General features: G+C 48.8%; 1 protein-coding gene across 1 annotated transcript in view; it reads left to right on the top strand.

Annotated features, from left to right (window-relative positions):
• IGSF3 (immunoglobulin superfamily member 3) overlaps window positions 1-24,181 on the top strand; it is a gene marked incomplete at its 5' end in the record, with an annotated part of 100,130 nt that overhangs the window by 15,119 nt on the left and 60,830 nt on the right. The window contains one exon of the mRNA XM_082337645.1: window positions 12,455-12,832. Within this exon, the coding sequence (XP_082193771.1) occupies window positions 12,455-12,832 (378 nt within the window). The remainder of the gene's footprint in view (window positions 1-12,454; window positions 12,833-24,181) is intronic.

Genomic DNA, 24,181 nt, shown 5'->3' with positions numbered 1-24,181 from the left:
CCGCCCCTTCCTGGATAACCTGGCAGCCCTTTGGCCGATTGCACGCAAATTTGATGGGAGTAGAGAGCTTGGAGATAAACGAGTTCCTGCAAGTCTTGTGAAGAGTAGGGAGCAGAGCTGGGGGGGTGGCAGGGGACTGAAGGAGACCGTTTTCTTCAAGGGCTCTAGCAGTGCCTCCAAATGACTGTGCCAGCCGTAGCAAAACCTCCGGCTGAAGCTTGCAGTCAAATCATTAGTCTCGGAGACAGCCTCCCTCCTGATGGCATAGGAAGCTAGGCTTCATTAAGTCCCTTGCTCTTAGGGCTGTGTGCTAAAAATGGTGACTTGGAGCCCTTTTATTTTCTTCTGTGTCCTTGGGAGTAGCCTGCAGCAAGCAGCTGCAGCACTGCTTCACCTGATGCTTTGCCACAAGGACTGTTAGGGACCCGCCATCAGGGTCTCCCGGCGGAGAGAGACCATGGCGCTTCCTCACAGGCTGCCTCGCTCTCTCCTGCTCCCCGGCCTCTCTCGACCCATCTGCTGCCCCTGTCTGAAGGTGCTGTTTCACAGTATGGCTGAGCTGGTGGAATATCCCAGCTGCTGATGAAAAGGGTTGTTTGCTCCCATCCCCGAACCCCAAGGAAAAAAGTGTTCTTGCTGTCTTAGTGGAAACAAATAACTCTTTCCTTGGGTCATTCTTCTTTCAGCTCACTATGGGGGTCAAGCATGGGGAGAGGAGTGTGTACGTTGCGAGGAATAAAGCGAGTGAGAAAGCAAGACTGCTTTTTTTCCATGTAGCTGGTACCTAGACCAGCTTAACTGCATTGTGAAACCACATTTCTAAACTGAATTTCCTGGAATGAGGGTGTTTCTGCCACTGTTTTCTCCACATGGGAGCTGACACAGTGAGGCTGCTCTGAGTAGGTGATTGATGCTGAGCTGAGGCAAATAAGAGCCTGTAGCAGTGGCAAACGGAATCCTGTTGGAGTGTCCTTCACAGAACGGTTGAGGTTGGAAGGGACCTCTGGAGGTCATCTCGTCCAAGCCCCCTGCTCAAGCAGGCCCACCTAGAGCCGGTTGCCCGGGACTGTGTCCAGACGGCTTTTGAATATCTCCAGGGATGGAGGCTCTACAACCTCTCAGGGAAACCTGTGCCAATCCTCAGTCACACCTCACTGTTTGTTTGTTTGTTTTGTTTTAAAAAAAAGTGTTTTCTTGTGCCTTCCAGCTGGTCAGTCCACCTTGGTGCATGGGGTTCTTCCTCCCCAGGGAGGAGAATTGCGTCTGATTGTCCTTCTTGCTCCTTGGTGATAGTATTGTGTTATGAATGTGCACAGAGGGAATGACTGCACCTTTCCGCCTCACAGACTGGAAGCAATAGTAACGTAAATGCTTCTGCATCTCTTTTTTTTTTTTTTTTTTTTCTTTCTTCCTTTCCAAATATGAGAAAGCACCTGTCCTCCCATTGGAAATGGGAGCCTTGGTAATTTGGTGACAACTGCTGATAGACTCTGTAGCTTGTCAAACTAATAAATTACAGTGTAAGGAGATGAAGGATTCTGACATCTTAATTAGCAATAAGAGGCAGCAGGTAGCTGAAGGATCTCCCTGGATCTGTGTCTCTTTCTCAGGGAAGGTGTCTAACTGAATCACAGAGGTTTTGAGGGGCAGGATCTTGCTGGTGTTTAGTGAACAGAGAAGAAACCAGAGGAATTTGGGGGGGAAATGGAAATTGCCTCCTGGTGTACGGCCATGTTTGTATTCTTGTGATCCTTTATGGTGGGGTGGGAAAATTGTTTTAGAGAAATGCATGCTTTTAGCCAATACACTTGACTTTGGGGATAACTTAATTTCCTCTTTACCTGAAAGCTCTTTCTGCTGAAGAAGATGTACAAGATGGGAGCTTTGCCTTGCAGATTGGATGTTCTCACATGCTAATGGCCATGGCTGAGGGGCACAAATGTTTCTTTAACATGCCAGAAGGAAGCTGGAGCCATTGCTTGTGGCTGCATTCATTTCTAGATATTACACTTCATAACTTTTTGCAGTGCCACTTCTACAGAACTGTGTGTTCAAAAGGAGATGGGGAGCAGGTGCAGAGTCCGTGCCTAAGGATACAGCTGGCATGCTGGAAGAACAGCGTCCTTTGGGAGGGAGAGGGGTGTGCAGCAGTGCGGTTCATCAGCTCTTCAAACCTGTCCATATCTAACAGATCATTAAGTCTCCTCTTAGAAAGCAAACGATTTGGGATTGAGCAATTCATAAATGGCTAATTGAGGGAGCTGATTTGGAGTTTGGAAAGGAGATGCTCTGGCCCTAGCCCAGAAGAACAAGCATGCAAGTAAAGGTCCTACAGAAAGTCAGAATGATGAAGTCCTAAACGTCATCCTTACCAAAGTAAGGCAAGACCTAGAGTCACTCAGAGTAAGGGGAGGGGAAGGAAGCCAAATAAGCAACTTCCAGGAGTATGGAAGGATGGGCCAAAACACTGGAGCCTCTCTTTGGAGGTAAGGGGAGGCCCTTGTGTGTGCTCCCTCCCTCCATTTGTTTCAAATGAACAGAGCAAGAAGCTTTGCCTTTCTTCAGGAAAAGCAAATTTGAGGGAAAGCAAGAAACCAAGCTCTCTGCAGATCAGAAGTATTTTGAGAGACCTCTTCATGAAAGAGAGGGAATTCCTTTAATGAAAGACCAGGTGGTAAATGCTATTTCCTTTTGGCAAGGATAACGTGAAGGTGAGATTTGGGACTCCACACTCTTCTCTCCTGGGAGAGCGTTTTAAGCATCTGGGATGTTATGAGGTGAATTACAGCAATAATAGGAGCATTCAGTTGTTTAATATTGGGAGGGATTGCAGAGCATGCAGGAAAATGAAAAAAGAAGTGACATTAAAACATTATTGACTGTGAAATAAAATGAAGTTTCTTATTGTCTGGGAGTGAGTGATCGCGCAGGGAATAACGTTTGACAATTCTAAGAGTGACCCTGGCTGTTGAACATGTAGGACCTGAAGACTAAAGAATGGTAATAAAAAGAAATACAGAGGCTGCAGGGCATAATGAACTATGTCAGAAATTTCCTGCCTAGCTTTGTCACTCAAACAATTTCATTTCCCCCCCGCTCTTGGTAGGCTGGGAACACATACGAGCTGAGAGTTTGGTGTTCTGCAGTGTGTGTTGATGCTTCACGGCTTTGGTGCTAGCACGACAATGCTGCGTCTTTTAGAGGTCTGGGAGCAGTACTAGAGGCGCCAGGGTGAATGGTGTGTCCTTGCATGTATTTTAAGAGCTAAAAGAACAGAAGGAAAAAAACACAGATACGAATCTTGGGAGACTTCACTTTTTGTGCAGGTCTATACTAAATCTTACAGCGGAGTACCTGTGGTTACAGCTTCAAAGCTCAGGCTGGGAAGGCAGTAATGAAGCCATCACTGCTTTTCATTGGAAAATATAAAAGTAGGTATTGCCTTGGGCATTCCAGCAGGCCACTGTAAACGCTGCTGTGTATCGCAGTGCTTAACCAGACCTGGAACCAGCAGTAGCGATGTATGTCACTAGGGCAGGTATTCAGTGGGCTGTAGGAAAGAAGAAGCTCCTGAGGACAAGACACAAGGAGCAGTGCAAGTTAAAGTGGTGCGTGGGCAAACCGACACTTCTGCCTGCGTATGCCCAAGATAAGTATAATCTGCCAGGGAGCTTCTGTTTGCGTGTTTTTCCCGTAATGATGGTATGGTATATGAAGAACATGCTGATCTGAGAGTTGGAAAAGGGCTGGGACGGCTCTGTTCTGACCTTGGAGGAAGAGAAATAGTTGATTAAATAGGTTCACGGGAAGGGCTCTACCTTAAGTACAGAAAAGAGCCTATAGTGCTATTGGAGCTCTCTGCCATTCTGTCGGGTTAGTCAAAACTGGCATCTCCTTTGGGGAATACAAGGATTGTGGATTATAAGGGACTGTTTTTCTCAGCATCTTTGCAGGAAAATGGTCAAGCTATAATAAGCAGTAGTTGTGTTGCACAAAGATAGTTGAGCCCCCAGCAGTTGTTTACCATTGTGAGTCTGAACCAGGAGGACAGTCAGCTCAGTCTTTCCCTCGTACATCAGCATGTATTGTTATTCACCTTTTGCACCAGGTACACCTTGATCTACCAGCTTCTTCAAAGCCCGTGTGAAGTAAGGAGGCTGAGCACCACGAGCTGCCGAGCCCAGGGACCCGTGTGCAGACCGGCTCCCTGCCATCCTCCTTCCTGTTGTTAATATGGGGTATCCCTCTTTTCTCTGACCACAGGCATAGCTGGCTGGCTTCTGGACGCTTGGCTCTGTGACTTTTCAGATTAAAGAGTAGTTTCAGACTTCAGTGCAGCCAAGTAACTTTAAATCTACGTTCTGATGGGATGATCGAGAACGATAGAACTGTAAGAGCGGGGAGATCTCGTGTCGTGCGTCCCCCAGGGCAGGTTCATCTCCACCTATGGTATTCCTGAAGAAGGTAAACGTCTGTCAGAGGGAGCTGTAGTGTGAGAGACTTCAGCCTCACAAAGCAGTCTCTCTGGTCCCTCACTTTCCTTGCTTCTGCGAAGTTAAAAATATACCTAGCCCCCATGTCCAACCTGAATCTCTGCTGTTCAAGTCCAAGCCTGTTGTTTCTTGTCTTCTCAGTGTCCAACGTAGATAATGAATTATTCCTTCCTCCTTCCAGCATCTTCAAAAGTTAAAAGGTTGTAGTAATAGAGATGATCTGTGGCTCAAGAATATGCCATACTAAGGCGGTGTTAAAACTAGCATATTTTAACGTGCATAATTGTAGACACAGAGAAGGAGCAATTAGAGGAATGTGACATCCATATAGTATGAGGTTTGCTTAAAAAAAAAAAAAATCACAAGGGCAGATCACATTTAACACTGTGCAGCTGTAGAATACCAATGGTGTACTGGGGAAAGTAAAGTAGTTGTCTGTCAATATACGGACCAGATCTGAGAAGAACCAAAGGATAAAAAATGACTCTGATCTTGGCGAGGGGGTTGGATGTCTGACTGGATGCATAATTATAACAGAGGTACAAGACCTCTTTTGCAGTCAGAACTTGGGAAGCTAGTCACAGGCCAGAACAATCTATGGTGATTAAAAGAAATGTCACCTCTTTCATATTTATTGAAAACATTTTTCTTAAAAGACAGTAAACATCTGCTGTGGAAGTGAGCGGCTGTGAGAGGGAGCAGCTAGCAGAGATGAGTGAAAGCAGTTGTGTTGGAAGAACAAAGAGCTCCATTGGCGGCTCCTGTCTTGTTTGCCCGTGCTTTGATATTTCCCCACTGATTGTGATATTTCCATACCAATTATTGTATAAATTGTTCCTGGCTGACCTCTCTACTTAGCCATCCTTAGTTGGCTCAGCAGTGGGAGGAATTTGAATGAGGAATGAACAGCTTTTTGAGTCAGTTCAGGAAGGACGGTCCATGTGCTGGGAGTGGTGGGATGGTGGCAGGAGTGGAGGAGGAGGATAGGGGATCAGGCACCCTTGGTAGCAGATTTAAACATCAAAGCAAAAGGGTGGAGGATAGGGACAGAGTTGTTTTGCAGGTGGCTCCAGCCAGCCTTTCAGTGCAGTGAACTCCTTTGGCATGACAAAAAACACATCAAGCAAAATACTGTATTTTCCCAGAATGAGGCTTTACAGTAATAAGGGGGGGGTTACCACATGTTTTCTTCTGATAGCATTGTTTTTTTTCCATCTGGCAGCAGGTTGCAGTGTACAGAGATTGTCCCTGCTGTGACTCATTTATGCAAAAATTAAACTCGAACCTAATTTTTGTTTGTGTGCGTTAACAGGAGACTTCACAGAATAGTAGGTGCGTGTTGCTAGAAGATGGTCTCTGTTTGGTGTTGCCTGTTGGGGCAGAGTCTCCCATAGGGATTACATTAGTCTTCAGCCGATGAAAAATAAGAGGGCCGCTTGGGGAAGTGTTCTCAGTGGCTGGACAATGGTGAGCTTGGAAGAGCCTTCTTGAAAGGAAACACCATTTAGTGGATATCAGTCCCTGCTTTTTCTCTGGACTCCACAGCAGGGCTAAGTAAGGGGCTGGTCTTGGGAAGAGCCGTCTGCATCTTCCCTGGAGGACAGAAGGGAGAGAGGAAGGGCCATCCCCTGGGAAGCATCATGTCTAAGGGAAGGTGAGCTTGGAGGATGTTAACTGTCCCTGGGCAACTGGCTGGAAGCAAAGGCCTGTGCAGGGCACGATGCTCCTGTTTTGGGGTAGGGGAATGGAAACGCTGAGGAGGAGCAAGTCACAGGGGAGCCCTGCTTGCTGGGTTACAATTAACTGTGTGCTCCCCGTTGCTTTGTGAAAGCGGCCAACGCATGAACTGCTGCAGCTCGAAGGCTGCTTCTGCCTGCCCTGCTGTTCCCCATGCCTGCTGCCCGTGAGCTGCAGGCTGTGGCATCGCCCTGCAGGCTGCCGTCCTTGTTCGTGGTGGGCTGCGAGTATATGGGAGGCAGGGGGGAAAGCAACAAATTAACAACGCTGGCTAATAAAGCAACAGCGCCCTTGGACTGGATGGAAATGCTGTTTCCTTGTTGTGAGCATGGCATCCTTTCCTCGCCTCGCAGTCGGAGCGGGGTGCAGGTATGCCCGCTGCCTCCTGTGGCGCTGGGCCAGGCTGAAGTTGCTGAATGCAGTCAGAGGAAGAGTCTGCTGGCACTCGCCTCGCCTCAAACCGTGCCGCGCGTTGGAGAGCCAGGGCCAGCCGGGTGGTGAGCCGGGGCTCCCGCACCGCTCCCGCCTGAGCCAGCCCCGGACCTGCGGGAGGGCAGCAGTTGCCACAGCCTGTGATGCACTTGGCGCTTGCACCTGCTCTCGGGCTGTGCGTGCCCAGAGCATCGCTCAAGCTAGGAAGTAGACGCTTTAGCATAACTGCTCTTTAGTGCTCGTGTCTGAATTGTCTTCATTATGGGGGACTTTCTGCCAGGTCCTGTGGTCTGCTGCAGATGCTAATTTGTCATAGCCAAATAGGATTTATGCATGCTTCCCTTCCCTTCCCTGCACACGGGCACAGGCTCCTGCCTCAGTTCTGAGGGTGTTTTGGGGGAACCAGTTCAGTTGGCTGTGTTCAGAGCAGAGATAGCCACGCTTCTAGAGAAAAAGCTGAAATGGTGCCTTTTTTATCTTCTGTTGTAGTATAGCCAATGCATAGTCTGCAGACCAGATGTGACCTGTATGGCTGAAGAGTATAGCCTGCATTGACATGGGTTGTGAAGGGGCATGAGGACAGCTGTACCAGTTCAGACTAAGGGTCCTCCACCTAGCTCAGTATCATCTCTCAAAAAGCTGTAGGCAGACAGCTGTGCAATTGTAGCTTGTTTTGGGAGCCTCCCAAACCTGATGTGATCTACCTATTTAGTAGTCCTCTTTCAAGTATTTGTCCCACCCACATTTCAACCCATGTAAACTTTCCATGTCCACAGCATCCCTTGGCAAGGATGTCCCCAGGTCTGCTATGTGCAGCTGCAAGAACTGCCTCACTTGTTACAAAGCTGGATCTCACCAGTTTCGGTTGACAGCCCTTGGTTTTTAAACTGGAAGAGATGGTAAATGGTCAATTCTTGACCATCCTCTCCATGGCATGCATATTCGTATAGACCTTTACCAGATCCTCTCAAAGTCATCTTTTTTCCAGGCCAGAGTCCTCATCTGCTCCGTTATTTCTTAGGTAGAAGCCATTCGCTGGTGTTTATCATCGTTGTTGCTCTTTGACACTTTTTCGGGAGCACTTATAAGTTGAACAAACAATAATGATGACAAAAAAAAAAAAAAAAACAATGTGCGCTGTGTATTTGTGCAAGGGAAGGGGAGAGTAGGGAGAGGGATCTCTTTGGAAATGTTTTCTGTCTAATAGTTGTAGTCAAAGGCCCAAAGTCATTTTTAAAGGAAATTTAGGATTAGCATTATCAGTTATTGACAAATAATGCTTTAGAGCTTCTAAGTGAAGGAAAACTGCTGTAAAGCTGCAGGGGTAGAAACATCCCCTCAAGCTATGTAATCCATTTGGTGTTCAGCACTGTCAGCCCTATGCTTCTGGAAGATACGGGAAATATAAAGACTTTTTTTTAATTGCTCTCTAATGATTAGAGACCTAGGATAATACTCCTTCCAAGAGCTCACGTTTCTCCTTTCGATTAAAGGTCTGCTGGCTGTGATTGTTGATATCTAAGATACCTTGATGCAACTTGCTGTGGTGCCTTTGAGTGTGGTGCGGGCATAACCCGCACTCTCAGAGATGGGGAGAGTGTTTGTGCAAGAGGTTCCTGGCCATTCTGTCCCCGGTTTTTATTTATTCTTTTGGTGTGTCAGTGCTGTGCACACAGAGTTTCTGTGTGCAGAGCCATCCTTTCTTTCATTACGCTCACCTATCCCTTGCGATAAGCCTTGAATCAATGTTCTCAGATACAATTTTGCACGCCTGTTCTTCTGAAAGGGATCTGAAGGTCCACCTCCTTCCCAAAGAATAAGTGTTTGGCACTTTCTGAAATGGGGCATCTTCAAAGTATTTCAAATGAGGCACTTGAAATGACCAGTCATGTCTGGAAAACCTGAGCTCTGAACTCTGCATGTCTCCCCATGGAAAGGTCGGATCTTGCGGTAGTGAGCTGATGTTGCTGGGAAGGTGCAGCTTTTGCAAAAGACAAAGCGTACTCAGAAGCTGAGCTACAGCACTTCTGGGTGAGGTGCCTGGCTGGCAGGGATGCTCAATGCTTCTTTCTTGCCCATAGGTTGAATGGAGAGGCATTGAAGTTCTGGCTGTGCTATGACAAGGGACATGCGAACAGCCAGGTGACCCTGATATTGTGTTTCTCCCTTGGCTTTCACCTGCCTTTCAGAGCTGCTTCTCCTGCCATTTGCAGTGTCCTTGGAGCCTGCTGGGCAGGCTGGCATGGGGGAGGCACTGGCACTGGGCATCTGCTGGTCCCTGGGTCCCGCAGGGTCCCCTTGCTGCATGACCTTGAGTCTCATCACCCGGCTGCACCATCCCCTCTTGCCGCTGCCTGCTCCTGTCTCCCAGACGGGGCCTGGGAGATGGGTAAGCCAGCGGGAGCGTTGAGAGCTGCCTGGCTGTTGTTTGGCTTGCTCTTAGCTCAAAAGGCCAGTGACAATAGCCCTCATCTGTAGGGGATAAGGATCAGGGAACGCTTCCTCCTTATCGTGGGGGATTTGCTGCCTTTTGGAAAAAAACAGATGCGCAAACCTATCATTTCTTATTAATTTTAAAGTAGCTCTTGGCTCGCTACCTCCTCCATATCAGCCCTTGCATTGTCAGTAAATTATATTGGATTTGCAATTAAAAGCCAGCTGTGCCAGTGAAGTACCAGCCAAATGCCACCATAACTGTCTCCTGGGCGTCCTAGGGGAGGTGTGGAGCGCACAGCTCCTCCTCCAGTGAGCTCTTCTCTCACTTCGAGAGGGGAGGATAAGAGTTTAAAATGGGATCTCAGGCGCATTATTTTTGTTAATCAGAACGCTTGCTCGCTAAGAAATGCAGTTCTTTGCTTGATACTGCGTGTTCATGGATATAGCAATTCCCAGAGCTTGAAAACTGCCAAACACCCTTCACCATGCAAAAAGTTAACTGTTGGAGGAGAAAACTTGTAGTGGTGGATGTCTGTCTCAGGCTGATTGTTTTTGTCCTTCCCTTTCTCAGTTAAAATGATTTATTGGAGAAGTATCTCTGCTTCTGCTGTGCGGGTTTTTCTAAGTGTTGGAAATCATTTGAGCCCATCTGTGGTGGAGCAGGAGTTTGCGGCCAGGCAGGGAGAAGAGCACTGAGGACGTGCTGCTCCCTGCCCCTCTGGAGATCCACCCTGTTCAACCGACTCCTGGGCCTTTGTGTCTCACCTCTCGGAGCTGAACAGCAACTCGCTGCAATTTGTAGCAAAACCCCAACTGCTTTGTCCTCCTTCCACCCTGGAGCTGGGCAGGGCTTTTTCAGCACCGGCTGCTTCTGTCCCTCAGCTGCCTGGGCTCCGGGAGCCGGAACGGGAAGCAAGGAGCTCTTTGGCTCTTACCTCGCTTTTGGCTGGATCAGGAAGGTGCAGCAATCCAGTGCAAGACGGAGTAGGGAAGGAGGAATGTAGAAAGTGTGTCTCTTCCGAACCTGGTTACAGGCAAGGTCCCAAAAACCACTGGCAAGGGAAGAAGGAAGCCCACGTTAGCGCTGGCCATGAGGGCGGTGGGATTTGACACCTGCCAAAAGGCTGCATGCCTCGGGGCGCAGAGATCAGCGCGGTGGGTCCCCGAGGTCGTGATCTCGCCGGCACGCTTTGGAAGGGCCAATACGTGTCTCTGATAAAATGATGTTTTTCAACTGGATGGTTGGAAAACTCCTCAAAGAATTCCTATGTAAAAAAAAAAAAAACAGCATTGCATTAAAAGCCTGCAAAACAAGGTCATGCACTCAGCTGAGAAATACCTGAATGAGTGTTGTGTGAGCAACTTTTAATTACTACCACCGCGTATTTGCTTTGTGACGCAATTTTAATTGTGTCATTGCATGCAGGGTATCTGTCTGCTGTAGCAAGGCTACATGTGCATACAAAAATTGTATTACGAGCTGTCTTTAAGCGTGCAATAAAGATCTTGCCCTTCCTGCTGCTTTAAAAACAGTTCACTTCAAAGGCTGTAGTATTTGCTTTGTCCTTTGGCCTTTATGGGGTGAGAGAAGAGGCTGTCTGCACCTTAGATGTGTTAGTTGTCTCTAGTGGTATCTTTCCCCAGGATGAAGAGATTGGTACAGCAAACAGTGGGGGAGTGTTTGCCTCTGTTGTTCCTCTCCCCGTTTGTTTTGAACGTGCAAGCTTTCCCCGTCCTCCCCTTAAGTCACATTATTTCATAAAGAGTAAGAAGAAACATAATTTGGAGCAGCAGCGAGCTGAGCCCAAGTTAATAGTTTGAATTGCACTCCATCTGTTCAGCTGCATGGCCTGATGGATGTGCTGAACCCATTTTTCACAATTTGTTTTAAGCTGGTAAGAACTCTCTCTCCTGGCTCCAGTCCAGGCTGGCTGTGAAGAAAAAACTTTGTATCTGGACATCCATGTTCAGAGGGTGGGATTGAGTCAGTAATCCTCAGATGCCAGGCTACTTCTTCCACCTGCAAGTTGCTGGTTTTTGAAAGATTAAATTCTTCTCTGGACTTGAACGTTGTTGTCAAAAATTAGAGGGGAGGGGGAAACCCCAACGTGCACACGCACACAGAGGATAAAATTTGCTAAACGTGATTATGCAGGACCCGCTTTAAATCGGCTTATTGCTGTTTTATGATGGCAAGCAAGCAGTCACAGAAGCCAGGGTGATTGGCCTCGCCATGTGCACATGCTGCTGGTAACTCAATAACCGATGAACACCCACCGTGGTCTCCAGACCTCAAGCCTTTGATGTAGCAACAAACAAGATAGATTGCTGTAATTTATCTGGCCCCTGGAGGGCTGTGCTGGTAATGTGCCATGAGCCCAAGGGCCAGCCATCCATAATCTGTGTAAAAATACAGCAGATCGCAGTCGCCGTGCTGCGGGATTGTCTTTGTTCGGTGCTGCAAGAGTTTGTGTGTGTACAATGCAGAGTACTGGGTTTCGATTTCCAGCAGCCAGGGGCGGTAAGTCTGAGTGTAATATGCCCACTCTCTCCATTAACTTTAATTGTTTTTGTTATGTACTAAATATACTCCTTTCAAATAGGCTTGGGAAGGCAGTGCCGGAAACATGGTATTTCCCCGTATGCCTTTGCAAGCGTAACAGAGAGACTGGAGAAGGCATGATGGGTTTGGGGGAAAAAGAGTGGGATTTTGTACCAGCCGAAGCCTCTGGCGGGTTTGCTGATGGAGGACAAGCGCTTGTGGCATTGCTGTTGGGCGGCCCGAAAACCCAAGGAGAGGGAGCGTAGCCTCCGGGCTTGCACATGGGCCCCTCTCCTGGTGGAAGATGGTCCTGGTTGGGCTGTGCTAGGACAAGAGGGAGCCGCTGCCGAAATGGGGAGCCCCACCAGCCGCACTGGGGTGCTGCAGAGCGGCCGCCGGCCATCTCCTAGTGCCCTCTAGCAGCAACCTGTGCCTGGGACCGTGGGATGATGGAGTTGGAAAATAAGAGTAGTACTGAAAACAAAGCCCTGTCAGCTTGGCTTTCTGGTTTGTTGCTATGCAGCGCAGTATCTTTTTGTGCCTGGATTCTTATCGCTACCAAAGAAAGGTTTTATGTTATCTCAACACCACTTTTTTCATGGGGCCTTTTAAAAAACACTTCACTTGGGTGAGCAAGAAAGCTGCAACGTGGCAGAGGGGGTGCTGTGCCAGAGCCCAGTGTGCCAGCTGTAAAATGGGGTGCGAGGGCTTGCCTTGCTGAGCGCAGCCGCAGAAGGGGTAGGACTGGTACAGCTGGGGGGAGGCGCGGGGGCTGCCTGCTGAGAAGTAATGCTGGGCTCCTCTCTTCCCGCAGGCATGGCCTTGGCCCAGCGGCAAGTGGCAGTGCAGGAAGGGCCCCTCTACCGCACGGAGGGGTCCCACATCACGCTGTGGTGCAAGGTGAGCGGCTACCAGGGCCCGGCGGAGCAGAACTTCCAGTGGTCCATCTACCTGCCCTCGGCCCCCGAGCGGGAGGTGCAGATCGTCAGCACCGTCGACCCCTCCTTCCCCTACGCCATCTACACCCAGCGCGTGCGCAGCCGGGGGATCTACGTGGAGCGGGTGCAGGGGGACGCCGTCTTGCTGCACATCACCGACCTGCAGGACCGGGATGCTGGGGAGTATGAGTGCCACACGCCCAACACCGACGAGAGGTACTTTGGGAGTTACAGCGCCAAGATGAACCTCGTGGGTAAGCTGTCCTGCTAATGGCATGGCTGGGGCAACGGGGCATCTCCCAGCCAGTGTGCAGCAGAAAGCCGTGAAACGCCCCCATGTGTGATGTAGTGCACATAAGCCATCAGAAAAAACACCAGTGAGGAGAACAGGAGCAGAGAGCAGGTGGCGTGGTGGTGTGAATTGCAGGAAATCATGGTATAGGGACATAAGAGAAATCAAGCTTTCTCTAGTAATAAGGCTCTAAGAAGAGAAACCAGGCAGTGTAGCCGGAGAGAGGAACGTGTAAAGCTGTGGCTGAAAGCAAGAGAGATGTGGAACTGATTTACACAGAGAGAGAGGGTTAGGGAGGCTGCTCCAGATGGCACAAGCTGCAGAGGAGAGAGCTGTGTGCCAAAGGTGTCGAAATAGCAGAGCGGGGAAGAAAGGAGCAATAACGAGCGGCACGTAAAGGGAACAGGAGAGATGGTCGTCTTCAGGCTCTTAACAGAGTGCCGTGCTGAATGCCTCCTGAAACCAGCACACTGATCAAATTGAGCTGTCTGTAGATGAATGTGGGGAGTTGGTTTGGTTTTCTTTTCGTGTCTGCGTTAGAAAAATTGAAAACAGGTTCTTTAAAATCTGGAGTATTTCCACAGCACCTCTCTGACTAGCCGATTTGACCTTTTCAACCTTCAGCTTGCTTTCTGTATCTCAAAATGGGATTGGATTTGAAGTCTCTAACTCGGCTAACAGCAGTCAAATAGCTTCCATCAAACTCTTTGGCTGAAGGGTTCCTCTGTTGCAGAGACACCCCTCTAGCAGATTTAAGCCCACAGACAGCAGGCTTGCTTCTCTTAGGAGACATTTGCGAGCCCCTAGGTCTCCGGTTTGGAAACGGCTTTGGCATTATCCAGCCATGCTAGCTGGTCAGGGTGTTGCTGGTTCAGGCCGTGTTGACACAGGAAACCTGTTGTGAAAGGAGCCAAGGTGTGAATTCAAATCACTGCAGCCCTCCTTTGCGCTGTGCTCCTTGCCTCCCGCTTGTGTGCATTGGCTCCTTCCCTTCGGAGGTGCCAGCCCAGCCACTCTCCCAGGCAAAGCCCCGCTGCCCGGGTACAGGCACTTATTTAGCTGCCTGCTTTCCCTTCTGATGTCCATAAGCAGTTGGGAGGTAGACGCCTGAATACTCTTTTCAATCTTTTTTTTTTTTTGTAGTTCCGTGATTTGCTTCAGGTGTCCAGGTTTGCGGTTCCCCCTTTAGTTTAAACAAGTCTGAGTCAGCGCTGCCACTGTAAAGTCACCTCAGGGAGTGAAACCCATTGAAAACCAGCACCTGGGTGAAAAAAAAGTGCCTGGGGGCAGGGTAGGGTTGTGGTAGTTGTGGTTTGCAGCTGCACCCAGTGGAAACCAGCCCAGCCCGTGAGCTGGGGTCCTTACAGGAGAGCTGTTAGAGCAAGTGAGAGTACCTGGGTTAGCCGCCAGCCTGGGGCACGGCGCAGGACGGGGCTGCGGGCGAGCATAGCCAGCGTGTCCGATGGCCGGGCGGCAGGGAGCTCTCCGCTGCTCTCCCCAGGGGCTGGGGAGCCAGTGCCCTCCAGGTTTTAACCGTAGCTCAGCAGCTTCTTTGGTGGCCAGCCTGGGGCTTGCTGGGTCAGATGCTTTTGCTCTGTCCCACCCTTGCCACTGGTACAAGGCACGTAAGATTTGGGACTCCGTAGACACCCTTTGAGGACATTGGCTTCGGGGCTTACGTGTGTCCGGGATGCTCAAGAAAATTGATCTAAAGTAACTTTTAGTGGATTAGTTAAATCACATTATGCTCCTTCAGGGATGCTTGCGCTCAGAATTTGGAGCCCTAATTTGGTTTAGCTTAATTCATTTCTGAAAATTCACTTCAGAAGTGACTTAGGGTCACTTGTGTTTTGAATGTGGGTACATGCATAGGTGTTTTCTGTGGTTTAACCAAACTCTGACAGAAACTGAATTTTCCAGAGTGCCCCCTGCGATGACCTGTAGACAACAAGCCCTTACAGAGGGCTTCCCCCTCTGGCTCGTGTTCACATGAATCAGTGCTGACTTCAGCCCCATCAGGCCCTGAAGTCCTGCTGGGGAAACGGGCTCCTCTGTGCAGGGCTGGGCAGAGCATGCGCCCTTTTTTTTCCCCTGTCATTTTAGCTCTCAGCGACAGGTCTTGGGTTTTCAGGCCGGCTTTGTTGCTGCAGACAGTATGCAAGAAGAGGTACATGAGAGCTAAATGAGAGTTATTATTCTCATTTTCTCAGAAAGAGAACCAAACTTTTGTTTTTTTCTTTCACCCAGTTATGAATTTTTAATTGACTCATGAGATGGATTGGCTCTTTTTTGGCAGCAGCAAAGCCTGGAGGGAGATAAGTTTGTTAGCATCTCTGTTCTCTCCGTTTTTGTGTGAAATGGATGGGTTTGGAGCAGTGTTGATTTTAGACTTGCTGCTCTGGGAGCTTTGAGTTGTTGTGTCCTGTGGTTTGAGGGAAGAGCTGAAGGCAGAGTCTCCCCTTTTCACCTGGGCCATACAGCCCTGTGATGGGGGAGCTGGGAGCTTAGGGGGAGCTGGATGGGACACTGGTGCAGCAGATATGGGGCTGCTGTCTGCACTGGGACGTCTCAGCGTGCCGCAGAGCAGCTGGGATGTGTCTTTGCTGCTGCCATCTGAGCAGCATTGAGGGCTATGTATCCAGGGCTCTGCAGCTGCTAAAAAATAGTCTTCTCAGCTTCAAAGATGTGCCGGTTGGGCAGGGAAGTACATTTCCATCCACCTCACAAACAGCAAGCATGGCTGTTTGTCCCTCTCCCATTTTTGATGTCTCCACTCGAGGTTCTTTTTGGTTCATCGAGATCTTGGCCAAGCAAAGGCATGCTTAAAAACAACAGAAATATGCATTAGAGCCTTGGTGCTGCCTAGACAACCTGTCCTTCCACAGAAGCGTGGAAACGCTTGCATACAGAGTTAATTTCCACTTAAGGCCGCTTATTTCCAAGTCATAGGATTTGCTAGTTCTGTTGTGAAGTATCCAAAATACAAGTTGTGATTCTCTGTAACAATCACAGCAATTGAATCACCCTTAGTACTTAGAAAAAGGCGCTTTTTTCCTTCTATTTGATTGCTAGTCTGCTGAAGAACATATCTCAATAGAAGGATGGTTGCTTCATAGTACCACTCTGAGGACCTGAAGTCTTCTGATGGCCTGGAGTAAGAAGCGTTCCCCAGGCACTCTGTGGGACTCTTATCTGAATTTAAGCATGCAGCACAAGTGCTAATCTCACTGAAACTAGGAATGAGGCCAGTAATGTGGTTCAAGGGCCTTCTGCCATGGGGAAATTTGTATGAAGGCTTAACCTTTTCCACCAGTCTTCAGTTCACTTCAGCTGCTTCAAAAATAAGTCTTTCTGTATCTTGCTACCCTTCTTCTCATCTCCTCCTGAGCTGTATCATTGGGAAGAGGGAGTTATACCTGGGCTGCAAGATGTGTTAGGAGGAGTAATTTAGGACGTCTCAGACTGAGTTGCAGGGGCTGAGGGAGGTGGCAAAAAAACCGGGTGCAGCTCCACAGGATGTTGTGGAACCATGGCCTTGCGATTGATTTATGAGAAAGGATTAGCCCACGTACAAAGTCTGCAACTCCATTGTTTGCCTTTGCAGTTCAGTTCCCTGAGGCTGACACGAAATTGCTGAGGCTAGTTCATGCTCTTTTACTCAGGGTGGGAGGAAAAGATTTTTAGAAGATCTCACGAGAGGCCTCCCACTCATCTAACACCAGGCACGTTGCCTAAGGTAGATGTTGAGGCAATATCTGCGGTCAGAGGACAGAGAGGGACAAATCTGGAGAGCAACCCGTCTTTGTTTAAATTCAGTGCATCCTTCTCTAAGTTGACTAAAGAGAGAGCCTAGATGTTAGACTTGGGTTAGGCAGCTGGTGTTGAGTGAAATGAATTCTTCCAGTAGTAGCTGAAGACTTGGCTGCTTTTGGAAACTTCCCCCATGGGGTTCCTGAGCAACTGATGGACATTTTGGCTTTGTGGTTGAACTGGGAAGATGCTTGGGCATACTGAAGAGGGGAGTTAAAAAACTAGATCGATTAAATGGGGGATCTAGGGACCATGCACATGTGACTGGCAATTGTATCAGGGTCCTGGCCTGCTTGTTGCTGGCTGCAAGAAGTATGTGGGCTGCTCCTTTGCTTTTTGAAGAATTTAAGGACAGCAAAGGATTTGCAGGTGAAGGAAAGCAGCATCCCAGTGACGTAGCATCACCACTGGCAGGACAGGAGTATTTTCCAGATTGTCGCTGGAATTATCCCTTGTCTTAACTCTTGAAATAGGGGCAGAAGAGGAGGTTTCTGTGCAGTAATTTAGGTGGTAAAGCTTCATGGGTGCTGTGCAATCTGAGATGCTGGTTTGTGCTCCTCATCTTATGTTGATGGGTAAATAAACTTGTGTTTTGCTGTGGGGCAGAAGTGAGCACGTGGCAATTACTTTAGAGTGCATGAGTCTCTACAAATTTGTACTCCACTATATCTCTGCAACGAGTTGTTTGTGTGCCTGTACCCTTACTTAGATAACAGCAAAGAGGCCCAGGTCTAACCTCTTCAGAAGCTTCAGACTTTTATCTCAGTGGTTTTTTTATCTGTGCTCCCAAAAACGTTGAGCTCTTTTTCAGAGTAAGTGATTTGAGGGAAGAAATCAAGCTTTGAGGTTTTTCTTAAACAGGTAGTGACAGAGCAGGAGAAAGGGTTTCAAAGCACTTGAGGAGGTCACAGCTCTTGTACTCTTTATTTTGGGGGAAGCAGCTGTACAGCATCAATCCTAAATGAATTAAAGCAAAAAAATGAAAGGGGTTTGGATGGGGGGAGAGACCACAATGTCTGCGGTACCGCAGAGTGGGAAGGACCAATTCCGGTGCAGGCTTGAGAAACAAGCAGCACTCAGACACGGCTGTCTCAGCAGTGGGCAGGAGCTGCAGCGGAGCTGGTGGTGCCTGCAGGGGTGGTCACTGGTGTCTCCTTTCTGCCAGGTGTAGGTGAAATGGGGGCAGAGAGGATTTGTGCTAGCTAGATGCTATTCAGTGGCTCCCCTGTCCACCCTCGCGGCCCGGCCAGACTTCTGCTCTCTGCTGTTTCTCGCTGGTCTCACCCTGCCCGGGTAGGCTGGTTCCTCGATCTCTGACCTGTTCCCCTGGGTCCTGCCTGGCTGTAATGGCTCCCAGGGGCTGGGTGTGGTTTTTTTGGCTGGCAGCCCCATTGTGGTGAAGTTTCAGCATTGTGCCAGGCTTAGGAGTGGTGGTGGTGCAAGGGCACTGGTGGGGTGCAGACCCAGCTGCCTCTCTGCCTGAGGTCAGTGCTGGCTGCAGCCGTGCTTGGTGGGGTCTCATCTCCAAGTGTTGAGCTGCCCAAGTCACTTGCAGCTCTCTGCAGACCAGAACTCAGTCCATGGATCCTTTGACCATGCCTTTAGGAATGTGTCTTGTAGGGGTCCTCTGTGCCCTTGAACAGTGGCACGTAACTGTGTGGCCAGCTGCAAGCCCACGGCTGGGAGGGGAAGGGTAGCTGTAGGGTGCATCTCAGAGGCTTTGGTGGTGTGGGAGGTGGATGAAAGATTTATGCAGGCCAGACACTTAGCACTGGAAGGGAAGGAGCTGCATGTGTCTCAGACAAGCATTCAAGAGAGAAGAAAGCAGGTCTCTTGTTGAACTTGCAACCAAAATCTCCAGAATCTCTCTATGGAGAGCTAAAGGGCATATAGCAGGCAAAAAAGAAAAAAAAAAAAAAAAAGAACTTTTATTAGTCTGTACCAGCTGCTGCTGCTTGTTGCCGGCACCTTCCCCTCTTTGTCAAGTGCTGCCATATGTGATCTGTCTCTGCGTGCAGAGCAGAGGGAGAAAGTCATGCCGCAGGTCTGCCGTGTTTGGGAGAGCACCGTCTGCTCCTGGGAACCCGGGGGGCCTCAGGGTGAGAGCTGTCACTTCGGCTCGCGTGGGGCACGTGGACCTCGGTGCCTGCTAGTTTATTTCTGCCGTCAACTGGGCTGAAGGTGGCTTTGCTTGAGGGAGGCGTTGAAGAAAGAAATGGCAATCTTGCAGATAAGGATCTACTGGTTTTGATAGAAGTCTTTGGGGGCTCTTCTTTCTATCCTGCCTTTTTCTTCTTCTTTTTCTCCTGAGAGAGAGGGGAAAGTGTTTGTCACTGTACACGAGCAAGCAGCTTGTGTCCTGAGGAGGCCAGGCTTTTTGCAGATGAGCAACACCAGGCAAAATTCGAAACGAGAGCAATTCAGACTGCCCTGAGAGGTTGCACAGGCTCCATCTCTGGAGGGTTTCAAGACCCGACAAGATCAAGCCCTGAGCAGCCTGCTCTGACCTTAGACCTGACCCTGCTTGACCCCATAGTTGCACTACAGTCCCCCGAGGTCCCTTCCACCCTGAATTGTCCTGTGATCCCGTGATGAACCGCTTGGCTGCTGTGCAGTAGAAACCACTGTTGGGCAGCAGTTGGGAGGGAGAGTGTTTAAGGAAAGGTGTAAAATGGTATATAGTGGTGATGTCAGTGCTAAATAATGGTATAACATTGGTGACCTCAACCAGGTGAGAACAGCAAGGACCTATTGTACATCCCCAAATTCTTTTTTCTGGCATGGTTTTTTTTTTTATTTCATATGTTTTTTATTTCTTTAGAGAGGTTGCAGGAGTTTGTCTCTATTGCTCTGCTCTGGTGTACGAAGGCAGAATTTGGAGATCCTAAGCTCAGATGTCCTAATCTCTCTGAGGCCATCTTGGCGGCTTTGCTACCTCCGTGAAGCATGTGTATGTTTTATTTAGCCAAGCCATCAGTTAACCAAAGTGAGTTCTAGGATTGGTGTTGTTGAAATTCCTGCTTTGTGAGTTACATTCATCTTTGCCTGTTTGGGCTGTGCTTGTTGCAGTAATTAGCTCCCCAGAGGAGTAAGATGTCCTTCACTTTCAAATTCCCCTTTAGCTGACATTAAAAAAGAAAAAAATAAAATACCTTCTCCTAGGTGGTCCTTTGCAGCTAGACACAGGGTATTTTGTTCTTACTGTCCTCCTTTACATGCCTAAATCTCTCTGTAATAGCCTTGGAAAAAAAAAAAATTGACCTATGCTGCCCTGCTTTTTCTCTCTGTTCCTGCTATGGTTGGAAAGGGAGCGTTTGTCTGTTGATGGGGAAGGGATGAGGAGGGGTAAATATATTTACCTCTGGCAGTTCCTATGGGCACAGCCTGGGGACTTGCACCAGCAAACCAGAGTACCCGGTTTCTTATGCTGCGGAGCAGTGGGGGGCTGCAGGCATATAGGTCCTATCCTGCATCGTGCTGCCAGCTCGCTGCGTGTCCCTGTGCGGCGCTCTCCATCTCCCTCACCATTTTCCAGCTGGTAAAATTAGGGATAATAGCATACAAGCCTTTCACAAAGTCTAAGCTAAATAATTGTGAAGTGCTTTGAGCTCCTTAGATAGCGGGAGTTAGAAACAAAGGCTTATATTTCAGCTCTGCCTGGTAATGATACTGAATAGGATTCATCTCCAGTCCTGCTTAGTCATTTCTGATATCTTGAAAGTATAGCTGCTTAAGCCCACCCGGTTTTGCCCTTGCAGAAGCTGTGAGGCTAACAGGCGCTGCCCGGCTGAGGGGGCCGGTGGTCCGCGGTGCCGGGCAGGTGCGTGGGAGCCCGCTGCAGCCCCCCCGCAGCCGGCGGCTCCGGAGCTGGCAGGGGGGCTGCTTCCCGACAGCCCGCTGCGGCGTGGCCGTGCGCGAGGCCAGTCCAGAGGCTCCATGCCCCTTCCAGATTTCAAACTCCTGCTGGTAAGAGGAAGGCACTAAGACCCATTTAAATTTCCAGTCTGTGTTTTTTTTGTCTTTTTTTTTTTTTTTTTTTTATCTTGGCTTTAGTCATCTACAGTCTGGCAATGAATTGCATGGGCTAATTCTTCCTTGTGCTTTTTAGAACACTTTTTGTAGATACCATTCAGGTTATAACTGAAAGCTTATAACGGAAATCTCTGTACGTGTCCTCACGTTGCTAGACGAGGTTCACTCATTATTTTGTGTATCTTTATCTTGTCCTGTTATTATATTTTCCTGCTAAACACTTCCAATTACTCCTGTTTTGTTGCAGTACGCCATCTCCTATTCTTTCCCGTTGGAAGTGCTTGCCTGATTTTTACTTTATTATTGTACTATGTGACATCCCTTTTCCACCTCTATCTGCACAGGAGAAATGGAACCAATTTTAGGCAGACTGCACCTGAAAAAAATGGATAATCCATTGTATCCACTCTCTCCTTTCTTAGCTGTTGGTGTGTTTTCTCCCTCGCCTTCCTGCCCTGTCCCTCAAAACTGCAGGCAACTTGGTGGGGTGACATCCTTTGCGGGGGGGGCTCTGAGCTGTGGAACTGATTCTTCCTTTTTTTTCCCTGTCCACCTACCCATTTCTCAAAAAACTGGCATTAGACACATTTGGGGCACATCACTGTATTCCATATGTTTTTCCTACATTGTCCTTTTTGAGGTAGAGGTACTTTTTTAAATTTAGCCAGCGTGTGGAGAAGGTTTGCAATAAGAATATGTGTCTTTTTTTTTTATGCGTGTCTGTATGCTTGTACCTATGCATTGTAAAAAAAAAAAAAAAAAGTATTCTAAAATGCATTTCTAAAAATGTAAATGAATACAGCCTCATACTGCTTGAAAATCTAGGCTGGTCTTTAAAATGAGCCCTCTCGCTTCCAGACTTTCTATGTCTCTTACTTGTCAGGAAGGGAGGCACAGAAGCCCAAACGCTGACTTGCCTTCAGACTGTAAAGAGCTGCAGTGTTTTGCTTGGGTAGGTTTCTGTGCAGCACTGAGCCTGAATAGTAAAATCAGACCAGTCAGTTAAAATGATCTTTGAAAACTAAAGCAGTCTTTCAGAAAAGAGGCTTTTGCAGGAAGGCTCGGAGTCTTGCCCTCTGGTCTGCTCTCTCGCCAGCTCCAGCCGTGCTGGGCTCCACTCGAGCATCTCTCAGGTTGATGGGGCTGCGGTGCTCGCTCTTCCCCCTTTGCCTCTTTGGTGTCAGTGAGGCTGGAGGCCGCAAGGCTTGGGATCCTCTGCTGCCCTGGAAGGAGTTACTGTAAAAGCAACACTCTGCTCAGCCCACGCACCCCTTTGCTTGTCCTGCCGGCTCGTCTCTCGTATGCTTTGCCAGTTCCCGGTGAAATGAGGTATTCGGTAGTCCTAAATGTCCTATTTATTTATAGGATGCCTCTCCGTCTGTCCCTCTGAGAAGAGCGATCGATGGTATAGGCTGTTGGTGTAGATTGCCATAATGTCTGGATGTTCATTGCTGATAGGAGGTAAAGGATGCAAAGATTTTTAACTAGGATAGAAAAATCTTCAGCCAGAGATCCTGGTGCGTTTGAAGGCCAGCTCTACCACTGGTGGATTACTCGGGACCCTGAGTTCAAATCTTAGGGTCTCCATCCTTTCCAAGAAAGTGAACTCCGCATGTGAGGGAGCTGTTTCAGGTCGGTCTCTGTGTGCTAATCATGGGAAGAAAAAGGTCGTCTGCTGTTGGAAATAGTCTGGTGCCACCTCCCATCCTGAATTTAACATTTCTTCCCAATGTGCTCTGGGCAGCCCCCAACCTCTTTCCACCACCCACCCCCCCCAAATGATTACTTTTTCACTACATGCACAACTGAGAAGCTCTGGAGGATGAAAAAAATTAAGAGCACAAAAGGAGAGCCAGAAGGAGCCAGGCTGGGTCAGGCGAGCAGGTGGTGGAGTCAGCGGGCTGTAATGTGGGATGGGCAGAGCCTGGTACCTGCCTCCCACCTCCTGCGCGCTCGGCAGCTTTCCAGGTGCTGCCTCCGGCCGTATCGCCCACCACGCTGGAGGGTGGCTGAGGGGCACCCATCTCTTCCACCTGCGCCTCCCCGCTTGTGATGGGTACCGGCGGGGCTGAGCAGCCAGCACAGCCTGGCGACTCCCTGGCGTGGGGACCTGCTCCCGGACTCGCCAGCGGAGCCTCTTGGCATTTCTGGCAGCTTTGCCAGAATACCGGGTGGCGGGGGAGAGGCACGAAGTGTGCAGGTTTCTCTGCTTCTGTGCCTCCAAACAGTCTCTCAGCGTTAAATGGGGAAAGCGATAACTGTGAGCGCAGCTGGTAACATATGGCACCCGTCCCCTGCCTTAGCAATTGCTCAGTGAACTCTGAAAGTGGAATACGGTCCCTGTGGCTCCAGCCAGCTGCAGTGCTGAGAAATCCTGCGATGGAGCAGCCCGTTATTCGATTACCAGCAAAAATGTCACGTTCCACATTGCCTATTTTTCCTGCTGCCTCCCTGGAGAGGTTTTTGCTATGCTTACTCCTTCCTCCCACTCCTCTCTCTCTCTCTTTATTTTCTCTTTTTTTTTTTTTTTTAATTTGTTTCCCTTGGAGGATTGCTTTATTTGTTTTCTAGTTTCAGCCCTTAGACTTGGTTGCTCTGTATATCTGTTGGTCTGCTGCCCTGAGAGGCAGGGGCAGCTGTTTCTGCTGTTGATGCCAATGGTTTTCTTGGGTCGTCTTGGAGAACAAGTAGGTCTGGTAGCAAATGATCGAGTCCCCATGTAGCAGAGGGGAAGCGCAATGCCCATTGCTGAGCCAGTCTGCTTCTGTGCCACAAAGCTCCACGCTCATTGTGGTGTGGATGCACGTCTTTTTGTTGAAGAATTACGGAACAAAGTCAAACTGGGGACCAGTGCTCGGGCAAAACAGAGCAGCAACAAACCCAAAAGCCCCTAGCAGCATTACTGATCGTACATCAGATCCTTTTTGTCCTGTCAGATAGGATAGCACAAAAGTTGAAAGCCTACTGGTTCCGTCCTGCCCCCCAGGAGGGCTCAGAAACCTAAGTGGTTCCCCTCTGGTTTGGGCTTCTTATCTGCTAATTTAGAGATGTTGCTGTTGAGCATCTTTGGGGGGAGATTTCTTCTGGTTTAAAGCATCAGAGGGTCTCTGCCCCACTTCTGCTGCCTGCTGGTGAGAAGCTGGGAGGAGAAATTTTCCATCTTGATTCTGTGACTGCCCTGCCAGTTTAGCCCTATAACAGTTTTACAATCTTTATCTGATATAAGTTTAAGAGGATTTCCCTGGGCGCAGTGGGATTATTATAAGTCAGAGAGCAGTCTCCAGCTGATATTCCTTCGGCAAGTATTTATTTTAAGAGGGTTTAACAGTATTTAATTTTTTAATTTTTTTTTTCCATGGGTCATAAGTAAATTGTTTACGTTACCAGAGAAGCAGAGCCTGGATAAAATAAAGGAATGTATTATTGCTTTCCAGGCTGGGGGTGGTGGAAGGAAAGCAGCAGCTGGAGG

The sequence above is a fragment of the Platalea leucorodia genome (assembly GCF_965183815.1).
Source record: "Platalea leucorodia genome assembly, chromosome: 2".
NCBI classification, from domain to species: Eukaryota; Metazoa; Chordata; class Aves; order Pelecaniformes; family Threskiornithidae; genus Platalea; species Platalea leucorodia.
This window is presented reverse-complemented; position numbering and strand designations above follow the sequence as displayed.